Source organism: Acyrthosiphon pisum, chromosome A1 (assembly GCF_005508785.2).
Source record: "Acyrthosiphon pisum isolate AL4f chromosome A1, pea_aphid_22Mar2018_4r6ur, whole genome shotgun sequence".
In the NCBI taxonomy this organism is placed as follows: domain Eukaryota; kingdom Metazoa; phylum Arthropoda; class Insecta; order Hemiptera; family Aphididae; genus Acyrthosiphon; species Acyrthosiphon pisum.
Genome location: NC_042494.1, coordinates 86,916,770 through 86,938,233, shown reverse-complemented (window position 1 = coordinate 86,938,233; position 21,464 = coordinate 86,916,770). Strand labels below are relative to the sequence as shown.

General features: G+C 37.0%; 1 protein-coding gene across 2 annotated transcripts in view; it reads left to right on the top strand.

Moving 5' to 3' along the window:
* The window catches only part of LOC100159936 (GATA-binding factor C), a 60,806-nt gene that overhangs the window by 18,830 nt on the left and 20,512 nt on the right, over positions 1–21,464 (top strand). Inside the window, exons 3-4 of one of the 2 annotated variants that reach the window (XM_008183331.3) lie at positions 8,831–9,388; positions 16,799–16,944. In XM_008183331.3, coding sequence (XP_008181553.1) covers positions 8,831–9,388; positions 16,799–16,944 — 704 coding nt within the window. Of the gene's footprint in view, positions 1–8,830; positions 9,722–16,798; positions 16,945–21,464 lie in introns of both variants that reach the window. The other variant, XM_001945258.5, reaches the window with a different exon arrangement.

The window sequence follows — 21,464 nt, the reverse complement described above, 5'->3', positions numbered from 1 at the left end:
TTTTGAAAAAATTAATTCACTCCACCGAAATGATATTATTATGTACCTAGGATTGGTATTGCACGTGCTAAAACTCTGCTGGTCAGACGGGACCGACGTCTGGCAGGTAACCATATTATACGCACTGTACCTAGATATAGGTACCTACAACACTATACACTCGTATATATTTCGTATGTATTTTATTATTATGCGATATGAGAAAAACAATGCCGAAGGTGGTAACAACAACGAACGGCGGCTCGTACGGTTCGTGTGGAATGCGTGGCCCATTGTTGTGATCGTGAGACTGTGGCACCTTTTGGTCGTTATTTGAATTATAAATCAATTTGAACATGGCCGGAAATACCGTCGCCGACGAAAAAATAAACGCCCCGCGCTTCTTTCGGCGGCTACTATTCCACACACACACACACACACACACACACACACACACACACACACACACACACACATACATAGAAGCTATACTATATACCCATTATTTGCCTATATATATTTATAACGAACGCTCACAATATTTTAAAATGCATTTGAAAAATATAATGCGGTCTTATACACATTATATACGCGTTTTTTAACTTATCGTTGTCATTATTATTTTTCGTTTTCGTATTATAATAATATAGAGGTACCTACGTATGTATAATATCTCATGATAATATAGTATGTTATATAATAAAAATAAGTTAATAATATTTATATTTTACATATTATAAGAGCGTCGCATATACCTAACGCGATATTTCATTTTATTTATTTTTCACGAGAACGTCGCGTCGTTTTTTTCGGCACCTTTGTCCGCGCGATACGTCGTAAATATTGTGCGCACACGTCGTGTTTTTTTTTACAATTTTTCCTTACTGCTCCGTCCCCGTATATAAAATGCATTTTTTTTATTCATTATTATTATTAATTTCCCCGACGTTTGTCGGCCACGCAGGCATATACGTACACATAATAATAATAATAGTAATAATATATCGCGTGCGGTTCGCGGTTGGCCCGCGCGCCCGTTGTGTGTGTCGCGCCAACACGAAGGGCGTAGGCTTTGCATGTACATAATATAATATTATTATTATTTCCTTCGGACGGTGGCGGCGGCGGTTTCTTTCCTCTCTCTCTCCGTCGCCCGCGTTACTCGGCCGACACGATGAACATAATAATAATAATATATAAACGAGTACTGCACACACATTATACCTACCTACTACCATATAGGCGCGCGCATTAATAATTATTACAAACGTATACACGGCGGGAAAAAAATATAATAAACATAAAAAGAGGAGAATTGAAAATTATGTCACTGCTGTAAGTTGCAACAGTCGTCGGATAAAACAGGTATCGCCGCCACAGCCGCCGCCGCCCGGAGATGCTGTGTGTGTGTGTCATACCGAAGTGTGTGCGTGTCGTGTTTCGAGTATAATATACGCGAAATTCACGTCCTGGGGGTGTATGTGTGTGTGTGTGTGGGGGGGGGGGGGTCGTCTTTCGTATCGACGTCGTTATAATATTATTATGGTAGAACGTGACGGCACGTGCACGTGGTGGCCTGCAAGACCCGACGGAACTCATAGAACTGTAAATTCGTACGCATATACATAATTTATAACTAATATTATATTTATTTTATGTTTAACGCTTTTCGCATAAAGGTAAATATCATTATGTGGTCCTAACCCGCTGTAGTGCATTGGTCGGTTTTATATTCGGTTTAAACGTGCAGTGTTGTATTTGATTTGATTGATTATGTCATGATGTGTGGCGGTTATTATCTTTTGAAAAGCCTTTTCGAAAAAGTCAATGGTGTTTCACGACTTTAGGAACCGATTGTATATGGTCTAATTTCTAAAGCTATACATTCTATTTATTGGGTTGTTCCGACATTCTATGATCCCTGATTACGCACCGTATTATATTCTCTACAACTGAGCCAAATATCTATGCATTAATAACAGGTGTGCAGTGTGTGCGAGCATATAATATTGATTTGAATAAAAAATGATGTGGTTCACCGGTTCAAATGTAAAGGTAAAATCCGAGTAAATTTCGTGTGCAATAAAATATTGTTGTCGTCCCAGCTATAGTTGCAAACCTCGCGTCGTTAGCACTGCAGGTTTGTAATATATATTTATAGGTATACATTATACGAGCAATATTTATGCGGAGGACATTTTTTTGTTCGCATCGACGATGTATATACTACCTATATATTATATGTAGTTTGTATTTTGATTTTCGAAACACATTATGTCGTATTTTTTTCCTATTGTCTCGCGTTGCAAAAAACCATAATGGACGCTTAGGTATCTATCTACTTTTTTTTCCATTATTGTTGTCAAATATCTTTCAAGGATTTTTCACCCGTTCGGTGGTGCCAATAGTAGTTATAACAATATTTTATACAACCGCACTGTGGTGGAGACTCTCGCCGCCCGCGGTACCAATACTGAAAACGCGTCGTTCTCGAGTGTAGCGTTGCTTGCCTCGCGAAATTAAAAACAAAATTCTCTAGTTGGATCGCTTAATAGTTATTACAATCAATATACGTGCACATCGTACCTATTTACGCTATAATACCGTGTGTGTCTGACGTAGATACCTGACGATGTACCTATACATCACACGCGTGCATACATAAAATATAATTCGCATTGGACCGTATAGTTATTTTTTTCAGCTCTGAATTAATTCCATAGGTAGTTGAAAAAAACAAAACCATAGGTATTATTAAAAAAATAATAAAACCCGTACCTATATTTTATGAACAATAACCACGCCGGACCAATAACACATTATATATAGGTATACTATATGTATACATAATATCATGAGCGTAAGGGGTATATGACAACCGGTTTATGCGCGTCTAAAAGAGCGCATAGGCGTTTGGAATACAAATTATTATTATTCAGGAAGTTCGAATCATTCTCCGTTTGACAGCTTCGAATTCCTAAACAAATGTTTTGTGTGCGCATGTGTGTTCTATTCGTATATTAGGAAATAATATGTGAAACCCGCCAAAGTCATTTCAATTGGTAAAAAAGGAAATTATTATTTTTTTTTTGTCCTTATGTTTATCTTTATGTTTAAGCGCTGTGTCGATTATGTGGAAACGATTTTTATTTTGAGAAATACAAGAATCCATATTATCAATTATCACCGCGAGAGCGCATCATGCAGCTCGTTTCATCACAAACATATTATTTATAATACATAATATACTATTATTATATTTTCGTTATCATTATTATCTTACACCACGCGTAGTACTGACAGTCGAGTCTAATTTTTCTTACCTAACTATAAACGTATATTTGACACGATATCATCATGTGCGCTGCATTGATGTAGCACTATGACTATATGCTATGCTGCGTATACAGCGTGGGCGCTGATGCAGTTGTACATGGGACCTGCTTCAGACACACGGGGTGTGATATATTACGGGTTCGGTTTTGGTATTATTATTATTTTTTCTCTCTCCGCGTGCACCCGAGGCGAGTGTTGGCGTTACAGACGCATACAATAATATTATGTATGTATAAATAATATATTATATGTATAAATGTGCGTGTGTGTGCAGTCCGTGTCCGTATATAATATACTTGGCTATATATATACGACGGCGGGCGGTAGCTAATTTGACTAATGGACCGAGGCCTCGGGAGTGACGCGCGCGTGTCAAAACTGTACGCTCCTTTTTTTTTATTATTATTATTATTTTCCCCCTAAAATGTCTCTCTCTCTCTCTCTCTCTCTCTCTATCTTTCTCTCTCTCTCTCACCTCAGCACCACCTCCTGCAGGTCTTCGTCGACGTCGTCCTGCTCAACGGCAGCACCAACAGCACCCGTCCGGTCAGACAGTCTTTGTGCGCCGCGTCCAAAGACTCAATTAGTAAATTGACAGCCAAGATAAGTGTCCGACGCGCAGTGGCGAGCTGATAGTTTTTTGACACACGTGTACAACACCTATCTACGTGTTTAAATATATTTTATATACATAAATAGTATATGCGTTAACGTAAGAAGTATATTACAATACTTCGAAAACAGACGTGCACGCGGGTTTTAAAACTAGCGGCTTTGGTGTGAACGGTTTTTTTTTTCGTCAATATTATTTACTGCATATATTAATATAATGTATTATTAATATTATTTTCGAATATTTTTTCTCTCGATAATAGTGTACATATGCCGAGACATTATATGGTAGTATATTATTATTTTTATTACTAAACTTCATATCGCGCGAGTTATAAACGACTTTTTAATATGTGGCGCATGACATCTTCTTCTCGATATATCCTACGCCGCCGGTCCGCGCTTTGAATCGCCAATTTCTCACGTAATGAAGACCAAACGACGGATATATATTGTACTCGCATATTATGAGTATATGATTGTATTATTATTATTATTCTTGTTGTTGTACGTGTAGGACCGACACCGTCACTATTCTTCATTATTATTATACGACGTACGCGTGTACGGTTTTTGATATGTGTGTATGTGCAAGACGCGTCATTAGCGACAATTTTCCGACTTCACCTGCCCACCTCCAAGCACGCGTATATATTTAGTCGTCTCGTATATTTTTAGAAGTACCTCCGAATTGCAGGCCCGGTGCAGCGATTCACCTGTTTTACCATTTTTTCATTCTATTACATATATAGATTAAAATTTATAAACACTACAGTAGGTATAATACAGCCGCAACGTGTATATTGCTCGAAATTATTATTGACCGACACCGGTCGCCGGTGTTATTATTTAATTTTTTTTTCTCGTCCTTAATCATAATTGATAACGAAACGAAATTCTAAAAACGGATTATCCGTAATATTATGCATTATTTGCGTAGGTACTTAACGTCACACATATCTACTATACATAATAATATTGTTATAGTGCGGCTATATCATCGTATTAAAATTTACACTCAATCGTTTTTACCGCCTAAATATAATATGCAACCGACCGCCACGATAACCACGCTGCTAATGAATATAACTACTGCAGTTTACTACCTATATTATATGCGATGCGTTTCGAAAATCCGTTAACCGTTATATTATAAACGATTGATAATGTCACGAAAATACATTTACCAACCTTGTATGCGGTTGTGTATAGTCTTTAACTTCGACATGATCATTAGAATCCCGATGAGTGTGTATGTATAAAAAAATAAGCTGTCCGCCAGACTTTCTCGATTTTACTATCACTTACGCGAGTACCTACTTATAGTTACGCATATACATAAATATAATAATATTTACTATGATAAAAGTCCATTACACGGGGGGGGGGGAGGGGGGAAATAATAAAACGCATTTTTATTGTCATAAAAACATAGCTATCTATACGTTGGATAAGGAAAAAAAATATACAGCTACGGCGCGCAGAGACGGTTAATTACGAAACAGAGTAATAAAAGACGTGTATAATATAGAAAATGTTCACGATGCACACACACACACACATTACGTGCAAGTACACGATTCGAATACTGTACATATTATAAAATAGTACGCACAGGTGGTTTAGAAAATTCGATAAATTAAAAATATATAACGCATGTTATAATATTATGATATTCGCATTACGAATGCGCCAGTTGTGTTTGACGCGAGAACTCGTTTTTAAATATACAGTGCCTGCAATATAATATAATATTATTAAAGTGTACGTTATTGGGAGGTGTCCATAAATAGTTGTTCCGTTGTGTACGTGATCGATCGCCCGAACAAAGCGACACGGGTATTAATTTCTAAACACACATTTTATCGATTTACACGAAATCCGCCGTACATGACGAAGTCGTCGTATTTTTTAACACGATGTGACGTGTATACGCTCAGTGATATAATAGTATTTTATGGTGATGTGGTCACACACGCTGCTCGTTTTCGTAGAATTATAATATTCATATTATTATTTTTATTAATCTGTCCGGCGTCGTTGGTTAATCGACCGAAATAATATTACATTACCACCGAGGCGGCCGCGTACGTCAGAACACTCAGAACTCAAAATAATAATAATTTTAATCCGATGTTACGAAAACGGCGAGAATTTCACACGATCTGTGCGCCCCCCTCATCTCACAGATTCTTCGCGTAACACAATATCATCATAATGATGTTATCGTTATTATAGATATCGTTATGGATTATAATATAATTCAGGTCAAACTCGGGGCCGCATTTAGGGGTGAGGAGGCTGTTGCTTTGGGTGGCTAATATTTAAAAAATATATCTCATTATTTTAATCCTCTCATAACTTACATTCGTGTATTTCTTACAGTTCTATTATCTTTTGTAATTTTTTGATTTATTATATGATATGTATCATTATTATTAGCACCACAAACACATAAACCGTAAACATAAAAAATGTTCCAAACTCAATCTTCAATATTACGATAATGATAGAATTAAATTAAATATTCCTAGTCACAATCCAGAGAGAAAATTAAAATGTTCTTCATGCCTCTGTGTGTAAAATTACTAGTAAATATACCTACACCAAACCGACGAGAAGCGCGTTTTGTGCGGTAGACTTAATTTTATTATATTAACGGAGTGATTTTATTGATAATCATATAGCCGTCACGTCCACCGGTTCGCGATAACGACATATGCACAGAATGTCATTACGAGTACACAGGTCACATCAAAGGCTCATATTATTATTATTATTTTCGTTGTGGTGTTTAAACAACTGTACAAACGTTTCGCGCGCTTGTCTGAAGGGAGCGCAGTCTTGTTTTGTCCTCTCTGCCGCGGACTTTTGGTCGCATTTTCACGAGAACGTTTCGATGGCGTAGATAACGCACGCGCTGTGCCCTCCTCCGTACCCATTCACTCTCCTCTCACACTCTATCGAGGTTTTTTTCCTCCTCGAAATGTGCATTATACATACGCGCGCGCGTGTGAACGAATAAAAAAGCAGCCCTCTATCTGTGGCCGCCCATCTTCAAAGAGGTCGCGTACACTCGTACCGCACAAATAATAATAATAATAATAATATATAATATTGCGCGCGCGTATAATATGTCATACCGTCGTTATTATTTTCCGTAATTGGACGAGGGCCAGAGGCCGCGATCGACGCACGTTTCTGGCACACCCTGTATACAGTGTACCCGTGTGGGACAAAATTATTATTTTCGGATCGCACAATAATATATATCATTAAAACGTGATAGTGTAGTCGTAAATTAAGTTTATACATATTATTATGATTAGGTTAGGTTAGGTTAGGTGGTCATCGCGGTTGAAGACGACGACGGCGAAAACGGAGACTTGTGGCCATATAGTGACGACCTCAAGCGACGAGATGTATTTTAATTTTGCATACGCTCTCGACATCATCATCGTCGTATCCAGGTGTGCGCACAATAGTATAACAATATATAATATGTACCGGTCGTGTATAATATAATGTACGCCACTTACTGTATATAATATATTATTATTGTCGTTACGTAAACGGTGGTGTGTACCTAAACGGTGAATGGCGCGCGCGTGTAGCTGCGATTACACGCGGCTAGGGGCAATGGCATCGCGATAAATCGATTTCAGCGGAAGAAAAAAAAACAGCCAATAACGTAACACACATACGCGCGAGGCTGATGTATTATTGACAGGTACAAGCTACTTTATGTGCATGTATATTATAATATATTATATAAGCACCTATATAAATATATTATATATACATATGTATAACGCGGCTGGTGCCGTACGGCTGAGGTTTGCGAGAGAGACGGAGTTCCTGAGGCTGCCCGCACCAATATAATATACCTAAATGCAGACCTCTGTATATTATACCGGGTGATCCGTTTACCGTAAGACACTATCATTATAATATTATTTCAAAATCTATTAACGTCTTTGAAAATACAATTTTTTAATAATTTTACTTTTTAACTGACTACCTGGACTGTTATCGTTTTTCGCATTTTTATTCCAAATCAGAATATTTTTTTGGAGTCCTTCGGTGTATAAAAATCGAAATTTGGGCAGGTCTGAGTTAAAATTATTTAAAGTTTAGATGAGCTGGGTCGAGTGGTACCCTGCAAAATGTAGGTCCACTACTCCGCGCCTCTAAACATTGAATACATAAAACTAATAATAATAACAACTTTTCCGGAATATAAAATTAAAAATGTACAGTTATAGTCATTCAGGAGAATACAAATTTAAAAAAACGGTCTTGTTTTCTTGTCTTACGTTTAATGGATCACTCCGTATATTGTATTATATGTATTATGCATTTAATATGCACGCGTCGATTGAGTGTCGCGCCGGATTTGCGAAACGCATAAATTACGCTGCACCGCGAATTGTATTATGTATTTATACGAATCGGTATTATACGTGTGAATAATATAATATTATTATAACATAGTATAATATGATACGATTTCCACGCGCGTCTTATTAGCAGCGACAGCTATAGTGGTATAAACGAAAAATTGTGAACTTGCGGCGATTTTATAAGCGATAAAAATACATAGCATAAAAAATATATACCACTATGACTGCAGTTTTCAAACCCTTTTTAAAAACTCCAAATATTTTCACGTAAACTAAGAATTACTTTGTTTTTAACTTCTCGTTTTCTATGATATAATCCTAATAGTATGTAGTTATATATTATATAGTATAATGTCTTGTACAATTTTTATATGTTTCTTGAATAGCATTGACATATCTAATAACATATATATTTTATATTTTTTGGCAATAGCTTAATATTGAGTAATTATTGAATTAGTATAACATAAATACTAATTTGTCAAATTGTATTGTTGCAGGATCGACGAGAAACATGTGTAGGCCGTCTCACTTCTCTCATCCGGCTGCCGCCTGGCTGAACGGTAACAACAACAACAACAATAACAACAACGGCAACAACCAGTTAGACACCAAAATGCAATCGTCGTCACCCGGCGGTGGTTGGTATTCGTCTTCGCCGACGGTGCAGGACGACTCGCCATCGGCGGTCGCCTCTTCGTCCAAAGACATGCAACATTCCGGCGGCGGAGGAGGCAACAACAACGGCGGTGGCGTCGGTGGTGGACATCCAATGTTCACGTTCCCACCGACACCGCCCAAGGACAGCACGCCTGACTCTATGACCACCGCAACGACGACGGCCACGAGCTCCTCGTCGTCATCGTCGTCTTCAAACAGCGCGGCGGCCGCGGCCGCGGCTGCGGCCACTGCCTACTCCATTGCGTCCATGGGCGTGTTCCTACACCCGGACAACCATCAGGGATGCGGTGGTGGCGGCGGAGGAGGAGGCGTCGGCGTTCAGGACGTGAAGCCGTCCATGCTGGTGGCCGGTGGCTCGTCGTCCAAACAGCGCGAAGGTACCTCGTCGTCGAGCGGCGCCACGTCGCCCGGCAGCTCGACGTCTGCCTCGTCCTCGTTTAACGCGTACCACCTGAACCACCATCATCACCACCTCGGCGGTGGCGGCGGCGGCGGTCAACACGAACCGGCCGCCGGCACCGCTGCCCCGACGTCCTCGTCGTCCTACACCCATTATCCCTATCACCACCACCATCACCACCATTCGGCCATCGCTCCCGCCGTTTTCTCGCCCGCCAAACACCCCTCGTCCTCATGCCATTCGCCCGGCACCAACGCCATGAAAAACTCCTCGTCCTCGTCGTCCAGAAATAAGTCTAGGACCAGCGCCGGTAAGACCATTTTGCCCCAAACACGTATAATACTAACAATAATTAACCGCCTGTTTAACGATCTATTATATATGTATATTATAATACAATAACACTATAATTGTATAACGTTGTGTAGATCAAATAATATACAATATATAATAACAATAATAATATTATTATACAATATAACATTAGATCTAGAACTTTTTTATTTTCTGTACTAACAAACCAATATATAATATACACTAAATAAATGTATAATGATTTACACCATAACTTCCACTAACACTGTTAGTCGCTTCTCTAACTAAAAATATATATTGTAGCTACATAGTATATAGCTATGATTTATAATACGCTTACATTATATAACTTAGCCAATATTATTTTTCGTTTATACTTATCTACACGTATACATAATATATTAGGTACTCAATACTTTAGTTTCACTTCTTATATACATATTATACCTACCTACTAATTTTATTATATTTACCAATACTTACTTTAACTATATTTTATATATTATATATATGAGGTCGGGCTATAAAAGTTTTATTAAAATGCAAAACAAAAATCAATTTTTCCGTGACATATATATTATATCCGTTTATTGGTTTTATATAAATTGGATAAATAATGCGAAATTCCAACCCCCGACTATATAACTCATACACTTAACCTATGTATACCTATTGAATATTAGACATCAGCTTGTATATACTGGTTATCGTAACAAGCTATCTTACCTCAAGTTTTTCGTGTATAAATATAATAGTCTACTCGATCTCGCTCTATGGTGTTTTCGATTTTTAAACACGTGCAATAACAAAAAAAAAAAAAAAATACAATTATGGGTGCGGCGGCGTTTTGCGTTGCACAATTTTCGTATGCAGAATAAATATAAATTACTTACAATATTCCGTCACCGCAGTATTATATAAATTTAATATTTTATAATTTATAAATACACTATACGATAAATCATTTTGTAGTATAAGTTCACCGTTTCAAATTATTATGGATATCCGCGGACGAGCGTATTCGCACAAATTATGGTCGTTAATTCGAGATTAATTACACGTTTATCGTTTTTTATTGCTTTTCCGTCGACGCAAAGCGTATGCATTTTTTTCGTTTTATACGTATTTCATAAATTCTCTCGTCTATATATTTCTATTAGGTCATGACATTCAAACCTTCGTACTCAATATAGAAAAACGCGGGTATAATATGCGAAATCATAAGAATTTACCTGTACCTGCAGATCAAGGATTTTGTGTATATAGGTACGAATATTGCGTTTGTCATAGATCCTCGTCTACGTGCAATAACCATACGATGTGAATTTAAAAGAAAATCCTCACGACAATTTAACGGAAATTAATAATATATAATTTTTTTAAGATAAATATTCAATCGTTTATAATATGACACACATTTGTCTACGTTTTATTTTAGTTCCATTTAATAATTTACGAATTCGAGCAGTTTTAATTTGTAGTAAGTATAGGTATACTCGTTTACGTACCAATAGAACATACGGTATTATTTTAACATATATTATTACGATAATTAATTTATGCTGTTGACTTTATTACTCGCCCAGATGACTATTAAATAATTAATTACCTATAGTTTATTTAAAAAAATTCAAACAACATTAACGACTACACACACACACACACACACACACACACACACACACACACACACACACACGGCACAAAATATAAAATCCAGAGATTTCTGGTCGCGTCGTCTCCTATTAAAATCTCTAAATTAGTTAATCGTGCATTTAGGTATAATATTATGATATATAAACCTGCTATACGCATACCTACGTGGGTATATAATATAATATTATTATATACGATATTATATTTTCCTCTCACATGTCTCGGAATCCAACAACTTTTGAACGTATAATTCTGTTATAATAACGACGTGTGCGCGTAGTCTCGCGTAATGTCATCAACCCGTCTCGATAGATTTGTCAAGGTTGCTTGCAGCAGCAACAGCAACAGTGGAGGTAACCGCGATCGGCCTATCATCGTTGTCGTCATATTTTAATATCACATAATGTTATTATTATTATTATTATTATTATCATATTTGCGGAGAAGGAGGAGGTCGTTCTATGAACGATAAACAAGTTTTTCGAAAACTGTCGTGTGCCAGCTATTCGGTTATATGTAGATCTCGGGATCCGATGACCAATGCGCCACATGGCGAGGTTTGACCACCGCCTCGGTATCATATTATTATATGCTTAGTTAATTTTTTGGTATTCTGTACTACATATAACATTATTGTACCGGTTAAGTACTTGTATAGATACGTCAACGTTTTGACAGTTATTTACCAATAAATTAGTGTCACATATAATATAAAACCTCAAATAACGCACAATATACGCACCACATATAATTTGGAATATCTACGAGAAAATATTATTATATTACTCACTTAAATACGGTTATATACGTTATTTATGTCCGCACGCTGACCACAGTTTTTTTATTCTTCATTTCGACTTGCGTTATTATATATAGTTACCTCCACGCGACACCGGAGTGGCCGCCATATTGGCTGCGCGGGCCGCACGTTAATGGTACCTACTTATATATATATAATACTAAGGTATACATATAAATGTATATACCGACTGAAGCATAACGATTTGCCGACATTACACACACACACACACACACACAAATATACGACGTAAATAACATAATTTTACTGCTCTCGTGATTAGACGTACGCAATACAATAATACATTATTTTTCCTCGCACGATGACAACACCCCCGCGGACTTAAACATATTATTATTATCATCGTTATTATTATTATACTTCCGCTTTGAAACCTATATATATTATAATATATTATTATATATAAAGGTACTTTCTTCTTCATTCACCGCAGTAGGTATATATTATTATACAACCAGTATAATATACCTACTAACATGGCGTTTGGTTGAGGGGTGTTTCGCTTGCTGAAAATTAATACAATAATGAAACGCATTGATAATATACCTGATTATATTATTTTCGCGCTCATCAGTAGCGCCATTTCAATTCTAAACGAGGCCGATAATATTGTAAATTTTTATACACTCGCATATTAACATAATATAATATATAATATAATTGTTTACTTACTCATACTTTTCCCTAACTTAAATTATGTTGCAGCAATGCAGTTTATACTTGGTCAATTTGATTTTTGAGCATGAAAAAGTGCGACGTTAATGATATAATATGCATCGTGTACAAATATTTATATTTTATCGCAGGCCAATTATCGTTTAAATTGTTATACTCTCCTTCTTCTCCCTTCAAATGGCGCTCCTGATCCCTGCAGCTCGCATTGTTGTTAAATATGTATTAATGCTTTTATATAATAATAATGTTCTATTCTATATTTTAGTATATAGGTAATATGTATGTAATTGGGTTAAGTTCACGCGCGCATGCATAAAGAAAAAAAATAGTACAAAAACGACCTCGGCTCGAGTTTTGGTTGAAATGAGTCCTTGGCCCGGAGTTGGGTATACGCGGCGCGTATATATAATATGATTCATAGTATATATATATATATATATATATAATTTATTAGGTATAAGTGTCTACGTAACGCGCACGCGCGCTCCAATCCGTTTCCTGCGGAGAAGATACCGTAACAGCGCTGCTCCACGCTGCGATCATAATATTAATAAATCTTCGTCATTAAATCGATCCTCCACGCACAAATATATCCGTCATATAGAAGAGATCGTGTTCGATATCATAATAATAATATTATATTGTTCCCCTGGCGCAGTTGACGAAACGAAAATGGAACGCCTGCATTTTAGTGACTGCGTTTTCACGAGACGAGACTGCATTTTTTATTTTCATGAATATCTTATCGTCGTTTCTGTGCTAGGGTAAATTTCATCATTTCAAATTTTATCGCATCTCTATCCCACACGACCTTTTTCCAGAAAAAATTATAAGCGTTCCCTCGACAACCTATATATTATTTAATATATACATCATGTGTGTATATTATAGTCTCTAGCCGTCGGGTTTTGCAGCGATCGACGTCATTTTACGACCAACTTCGTGTTACGATCCTCCGGATTAGGTTTTCCTTTTTTTTATAATACACAATTGGACTCGTTTTTTATCGTCCCTTAAACAAAATCAAGTTGTTAAAAACAAAAACTGGGTCAGCCGTCATTTTTCTCGAATTATTCTACTAATTTCATACACACATAAGATATATCTTTATATTTATATGATTGAATGGCACGAGGGGCGCGATAACGGTTTTTTCTTTACGTTATTGGACGGTTGATCCTTAAATACAAGCGTACTATATATATATACATGTGTGTGTGAGTACGCGTGCACACAGTCGGGGATCGGTTAAAAACTCAATTTTCCAAATGACCAGTTGCCCGTAAACACACTTATTATTTCTACATATATATATATATATTATATTGTATTCAGAGAGAGAGAGAGAAATATCAATTTCGAAAGAGGGTACTCTTCGGGGCCGGGTATAAAATATCTTTTAAGAAGATTGGAAATAAAATCTTTTCTATATATACACAACAATGGACCTCCTCGTATATGTACACTCGGTTGACAGCTAATAATATAACGACGACAACGACGACGACCCTCGCGAAAAATAATATAAAATAATATATAAGTCTCATCTTGAGTGAAGAAAAGTAAACATATTATATGGGTAGGTACCTAACCTACCTATAATATCGTACGCGCACACTCGCGCGCTCCAGTAGGACGTGTACCCATATAGGTACATGTGGGTATTACGCGCGGGCAATATAATTTTCGTGCCGGCAGCAACTCGTACACGATACACGCGTGTGTATAAAATATGCATACGTGTGTGTGTAAGCGAGCGCGCGCGCGTATTATTCCAATGGGCATTCCGGGTAATGATACGCTATACAGTCTAATTAGCGGTGAAATTTACATACCGACGGTCGTTTCTAGTGCCCACGCATCACGAACTGCGTATATAGGTACATCGCGCGGTTGTTGTCGTTGTTGTACCTATTATTTATTTTATTATTATTATCATTTTTTTATATTCTTTTCGTCATTATATATAGACGCGTTATATGATACATTGTTGTACCTATATATAGGTAAGTACACATATAGTATAATATATAGCCATATAGGTACCATATATATAAAAAAAAAAATTGTTATTAGTGTTTTGGTACAGTCGCAATAATAATAGTATACCGTGTGCACGTGTAGGTGGCTAGGTATATATATAGATAGGTAGAGTTGCAAAAGTTCGAAATGAGATTGCAGAGAGATCCACACATATTATATATAGGTATATGTGTTATTATAACTACTGCTGCAGCGTTATATATCTCTGGGACGAGTTGGTGAAAAAAAAAATAACGAAAAAAAGGATATTATACGCGTATGTGTGTGCTCTCTCGCGCGCGTAATTACCCACAATACGTGTGTACATTATAGGTGTAAGTATCTATCTATATAGCGATAGGAGTTCGTGATGCCGGGACGAGATAATGGCCGGGTGCCGGGTTATATTGTGGCTATTAATTTGGAAAGGAGCTGCTGCTGCTGCTGCAGCGGTGTGTATATGTAATATGGAAACAGCCTACTTATAACGTGAAATCGAATACGATAAATATATAGACGCGCGCTCGTGTCCATATAGTATGTGTGTGAGCGTGAGTGGGTATATAGCGTATATATGTATATGTACGCGTATATAATGTAGAAAAGGGATTTTTCGTCAACGTCCAACGGCTAAAACACAACAACGCCCGTGCAAAGTGTAGGTATATATACTTTATATTGTATATACGAATTTACCTAGATCAGGCTATAATGTATAGGTAATATAGCTGCGGTAATATATGTGCTCGAGACGAGGTCGTTGAGTGCCAGTATTTTTTTTCTCGGAAATTTTTTTCCGTTTCTTTTTTGGCTTTCACACTGCAAAACGCTTACATGCATCTTACCTATATAATACCTATTACCTATATCGGCGCAGCATTAGCACGACGTATGGTTAAACGGTTTTTTCCTCCTCCGGATAATATGGCAGCGCGCGACGACGTGTCGTCACACCTTAGGTGCGTGTACCCAACGTAATTAAAATATTTTTTAAAATATAATGATAAAGAATTCTTATTTTGACTTTTGGTCGCACGCCGTGTGCGAGATCCTTCTCATCTATCACTCACTCTCTCCGCGAGAACACAATGGTAATATATTTTAACATATTAATCCATGAATATCGCTATGGAACAGCCCTGCAATATAAATATATTACAATTGTAACATAACCACGCGTATAATAATATAATATATTCACATTATTGCTATTGCTGTGCCGATGTATCTGCCAGAATTTATCTGGAAGATATGACATATTTATGTTTATAAAATGTGTAATTTTAGTGTAAAATTGTCAAATCCTCCAAATACATTCATATAATATATTATAATATGTATAATACAATATGGTGCTACGATTATAGTCAATCTCTGATGCCACGTTATAGCTGGTACAATAACGACAGAAAACACGGTATAATCTAAAACGCGAATAGGGAGATCTGCTGTTCTATCGTCGGTCGTTTTCAAAATTTAAAAAAAAAACGAAAAAGTTGTGTGCCACGTGTCCATGCAGATCTCCTTTTCCGAGGGTCATAATAATATGCATCATGTTATATTATCGTATACTATACGACAAGGCAGTGGCGTAGCCAGGAGTTTTGTATGGGGGAGGGGAGGCTAAGTATGGGTACAAATACAATATGTTTTTTATTTTTTTATTATTCTATAAGGTTATTATTCTAAGGTCAATACAGTCAGTGGGGGGACGGCCCTTAGCCCCCCTGGCTACGCCACTGCGTACCCCATGTATATAGATTGGTGGTGTGCAATTTTGGGATATTTGGCTGTATATAACGCGTACCTACTAATATATTAATAATAATATCATATATGTTGTGCATACACTAGTTTTTTGTATTTACACGCGTGTGCGCGTTGTGTGTTTGTTTGCAGAAGGACGAGAGTGCGTGAACTGCGGAGCCACGTCGACTCCATTGTGGAGGAGAGACGGCACTGGACACTACCTGTGTAATGCGTGTGGCCTCTACTATAAAATGAACGGGCAAAACCGGCCGCTGATTAAGCCCAAGAGACGTCTGGTGAGTAATATCGCCACCATTGTTCGCTTTTGGCGCTCGTTATATTATATTATGTACCCGAGCTCGCGTGTATATCATAGTGTGCGCTCGTGCGCGTGCGCGCGCCCTCGCATGTGTGTGTGTGCACAATGAAATTATTGTTCTGCCGCGTATGCATATGTTTAATATAGGTACAATATATATGTATATTATATTATTATAATATAATATATTTGCCCTGACCCCGAGAAATCGCGTTGGAATTTAGAAACGAACGGTTAAAAAAAAATTTTTAAAAAAAAACGCAACGCGACGAAGACACCACGAATATCATCGATCCGGTACAATTGTATGTGTTTTATCGAATTATTATGGTGCTGCCCGGTCTACGCGGTACCTATGTGACTATATATTATAATATTTATTATGAATATACGCGACGAAATTTTACGAGAATCCGCCCGCCGCCGACCCACGTGTGCCTGCTCTAACGAAGGTCGTCATCGTATCTATACCGACGTTTTTTTCTTCCAGTATAATATACTTTTTTAGTATTATATATACTCTCTAACGACAATAATACATTAAGCATATGCGTTTGTATAACTGACTGACTTACGTCTGTTTTGCCGTCCGCAAAAATGTAAATTCGTTCTCTTCAAACAATATTTCATGTTCCACGTGCCGGACGACAAAAACAAGGTCCTAATTTGTAATATATCTCCCACTACCCCCCGAGCGACACACGCACACACGCGCGCAATATGTTATTTCCTATTATATAATATTATTCTATATACATTATACATATAAATTATGTTGAATTTATGAATAAATTGTCCGCGCGCGAGTTTAAAATAAACCGTCTGTTATAAGTATAATTTAAAATATTTAATGTTATTCGCTATGGGCCATGGCACGGTATTCTAAATACGAGTAACGACCCGACGGACGAGCGTATCTAAAAAAGCGGGAAAAACGTTACGAGAAAAATTCATCCCTCCACCACCTGCTTATATGATATTATAAGTTATAACATTTTTATACCATACTTTTGTAAAACGATAATGCCGACGGTTGAATTTTATAATATTGCGTCTTGTATAATATAATATATAGGTACTTGGTATTGCGTCTGATTCGATGTGTGTAATATATTTCGATTTATCTCGTATATAGAATCATTATGTTTTCGTACTCGCACCTCATCTACTGCTTATAGTATATTATCGGGTGAAGCGCGACTTTCGGAGGTGGTGGCGAAAGCGAAGGTGGTGTGTGGCGTATATCGACCAAACTGCGGTTTTATATTGTATGTTATATATTATTTTTTACACAGCTCGCGAATATGCCATCGCGAGGAGGGTGGACACATACACACAAATACGCAATAACAAAAACCACGGAAATTAAAAAAAGCAAACGTAATCATCGCGCTATACTATTCGTTGTATAGAAATCGAACCTTCACCGCCACCACTACACCGCGCTAGGACCACCTATATATTATATTCGTATATTATATTGATTTTTCCGTCTAACACGCTGTATACATATAACGAGACTAAATACATATATTATTCTATGTTTGCGTGTGTGTATTATTTAGTCCCCATTTATATATATATATATCTGTCTCTCTCTCTCTATATATATATGTATATATATAGCCCTGCGTTTCCTATGTATTTTACACAGTCGCGCGCCGGTGGGAAAGCTGTACGAAAAACGAGAGGCGACAGCTGCTGGGCCCGCGGGGAGTAGCCATGTTCGAAATTCGTCCCCTTTGCTCGAAACCCCGTTTACGTTTTTATTTCTCTTCCGTGTGTTTTCGTCCCCGACAACAACCGGTTACCACGGTCGGTTACCCCTCGCGACCATCGTTTGACGCGTATATTATATTTAGGTACTGTTCATTATATTATATTCGTCGACATCACCGTCCAATCGTCGAACGAGTCGTACATAAAGCGCCGTGCTGTTTAACTATGTATAATGGATGTGTATAATATATGCCTGTGAGGATTTCGTCGAGCGAAAAAAAATTCAATTATAGACTTTTTTATCAAAACTCGCTTTAAAAGTTTGCATGCACCTATAATAATTGTACTTACGCTCATTCTTAACACTTATATACACAATAGCATTTGTTTAAAAGTATAATATGTAGGTATAACTGGAAAGATTTCTTTGACGTGAAAATGTCGCAGAGAGAATTTCTCTCACACATTTACTATAGGTACAAACATCTTTCGAACATAACCTATTTTACAATAATAAAAAATACATATTATATCATGGCGGAGTCGAGTGTGTTATTATTTGTTGTTATTATTATTATCGTACGATCGTTGGTCGGATCACGAGGTATATACAGTATGCCCGACATAATAATATATTATATTTATATCATCGTATTATAATAGTCGTACAAATTTGTCTCGCCGTGTCACCATTCGGTCGGCGTTTTTTTCGCTATTGCACGCACACGCATAATAATATTATATACGTATATAATATAAAGTTATAATAACATGTATTATATATTTTTATATACAATTTTTTATTCATTTTGTAGTGTTCCATACGCGCGTAATAATATATGATATTATAATACGCAGCGATATCGGTTAAACCGACGGCGGCCGGGACCGACCTACTATATACCGCCTCCTCTTCCCCTGACCGCCGCCGACCGAATTTACATATAATGGGAGCACCGCTGCGCTACACACACACATACACACACATATATAGAACTTACGGGGGATGTGTACACGATATTGTGTGTGTGTGTGCGTGTGTGTAGTTTATATACATAACGGTCGGCTACATCGTGTTTGGAGCTGAGCAAGTATATATAATATAATATATATCGCGTGCCAGCAAAGCGCGCTCACTGCACAACACTTTCGGGTGTCTCTATACCTATATGATATAAAATATTGTAACGTCGTATATTATAATATGGAATAAATAGTATCCGAAAATATGAATTATTATACCGTCGGCGTATAACTGCAGCCGCACCTCCTCGTTCTTATTTTTTTATTTTCGCACTCGTGTCAGACGGTATATACAATATACAACGTAGGTATATATATAGGAGTATTATAATAATATAATATATTATTATATGATCGTCGCCGTTCGGGCGTAATATGGTTTTTCTTTTTCTTTTGAGTTTGGCAGGGTCTTCTCGCCCCACCGCAAGCGTGAGCGTTGCTGCAGCGAATATTAAAATATTTCGAACGATCCGTTTTCAATGAAAAAGTTTAACCCGTTTTTTTCTCTCCGCCATAAAGTGTAGGTACCTATACATATTATATTAGTTAAAACCCCACGTAAAATTATAGATGAACATAATACAATAGGTATACCTACAATAGGTATACGACACTCGAAATTCGCAATATTGATTATTTATCCCGAGTCGTATAATACAATAATAATTTATTAATACATATAATATTATATATTGTTGTGTAGTAACGGGGTTGAAGCATTCGTCCAGCTTATGACCATGATTCATTCCAAATTATGCATCTGAAAGGGGATGATGCTCGTTTCCCATATAACTCCCCCCCCCCCCCAAACAGTATTCACTTTCCAAATCATGATGAGTTTAAGTCCTATGTTTTAAAAATTCAAAAATTCAAAACTTGAATAAATTAATTATTGTTATAAAAAAAATAAGAGTAAGTATGGTTGGTGACTCATTCTGTATATAAATATATAAGTGATTAATATTCTAATGATATGATAATGCCTATTACACACCGGATAAATAATCATATTATATTTTACACGTTTAAAATGCATATACGTATCGGTACACTCTCCACGGAACATAATATACCACGCATACCAATCGAGCCAATCGGGTGTTATCAAACTTTCTCGACAATCGACACACGCATTAGTATATATATAAATATAAATAGTATAAATGATAACAACGTGCTTTATACGCTTTGGCCATTAATACTGCGCACTTCACACATATGTGAATACAGTTTCGTTACACCGAGCCAACATATTATTATTATTATTATTATATACATATAAATGTTTATGCTGAAGAATTATAAAGTATTAGCTGGTCGTGCGAGAAGGGGAGATAATCCGATTTCACCCGAACCAGTGGTCCAAACAATTCAATTTCTACATATACTTTGGCCGTTTTATTTTATTTCATTTCGTTCGTAGCGCAAATAAACTCTTTGCCGATTACGTCACTGCAATTGGTCCGCGTCCGTTGGCGGCGACGATAATAGGCATTTAATTACATACCGCGCGATATATAATAATATATTTTATTATATTAATTGTTCCGATCGTCGGGCAACGAAATCTTCGTGATTTTCACAATCTCTACAACACAACAATATAATAATTATAATATAATTTTCCATATTCCGGCTGGACGTGGTGCGATGATGGCAGTCGGTTTTCGTCCGGCGCGTTCCGGTGCGTTTCGCCCGCGGTCCGTCCGTTCTGCCCGGCGCGTCCCATTGTCCGCCCGCTTTTACTTTTCGGCG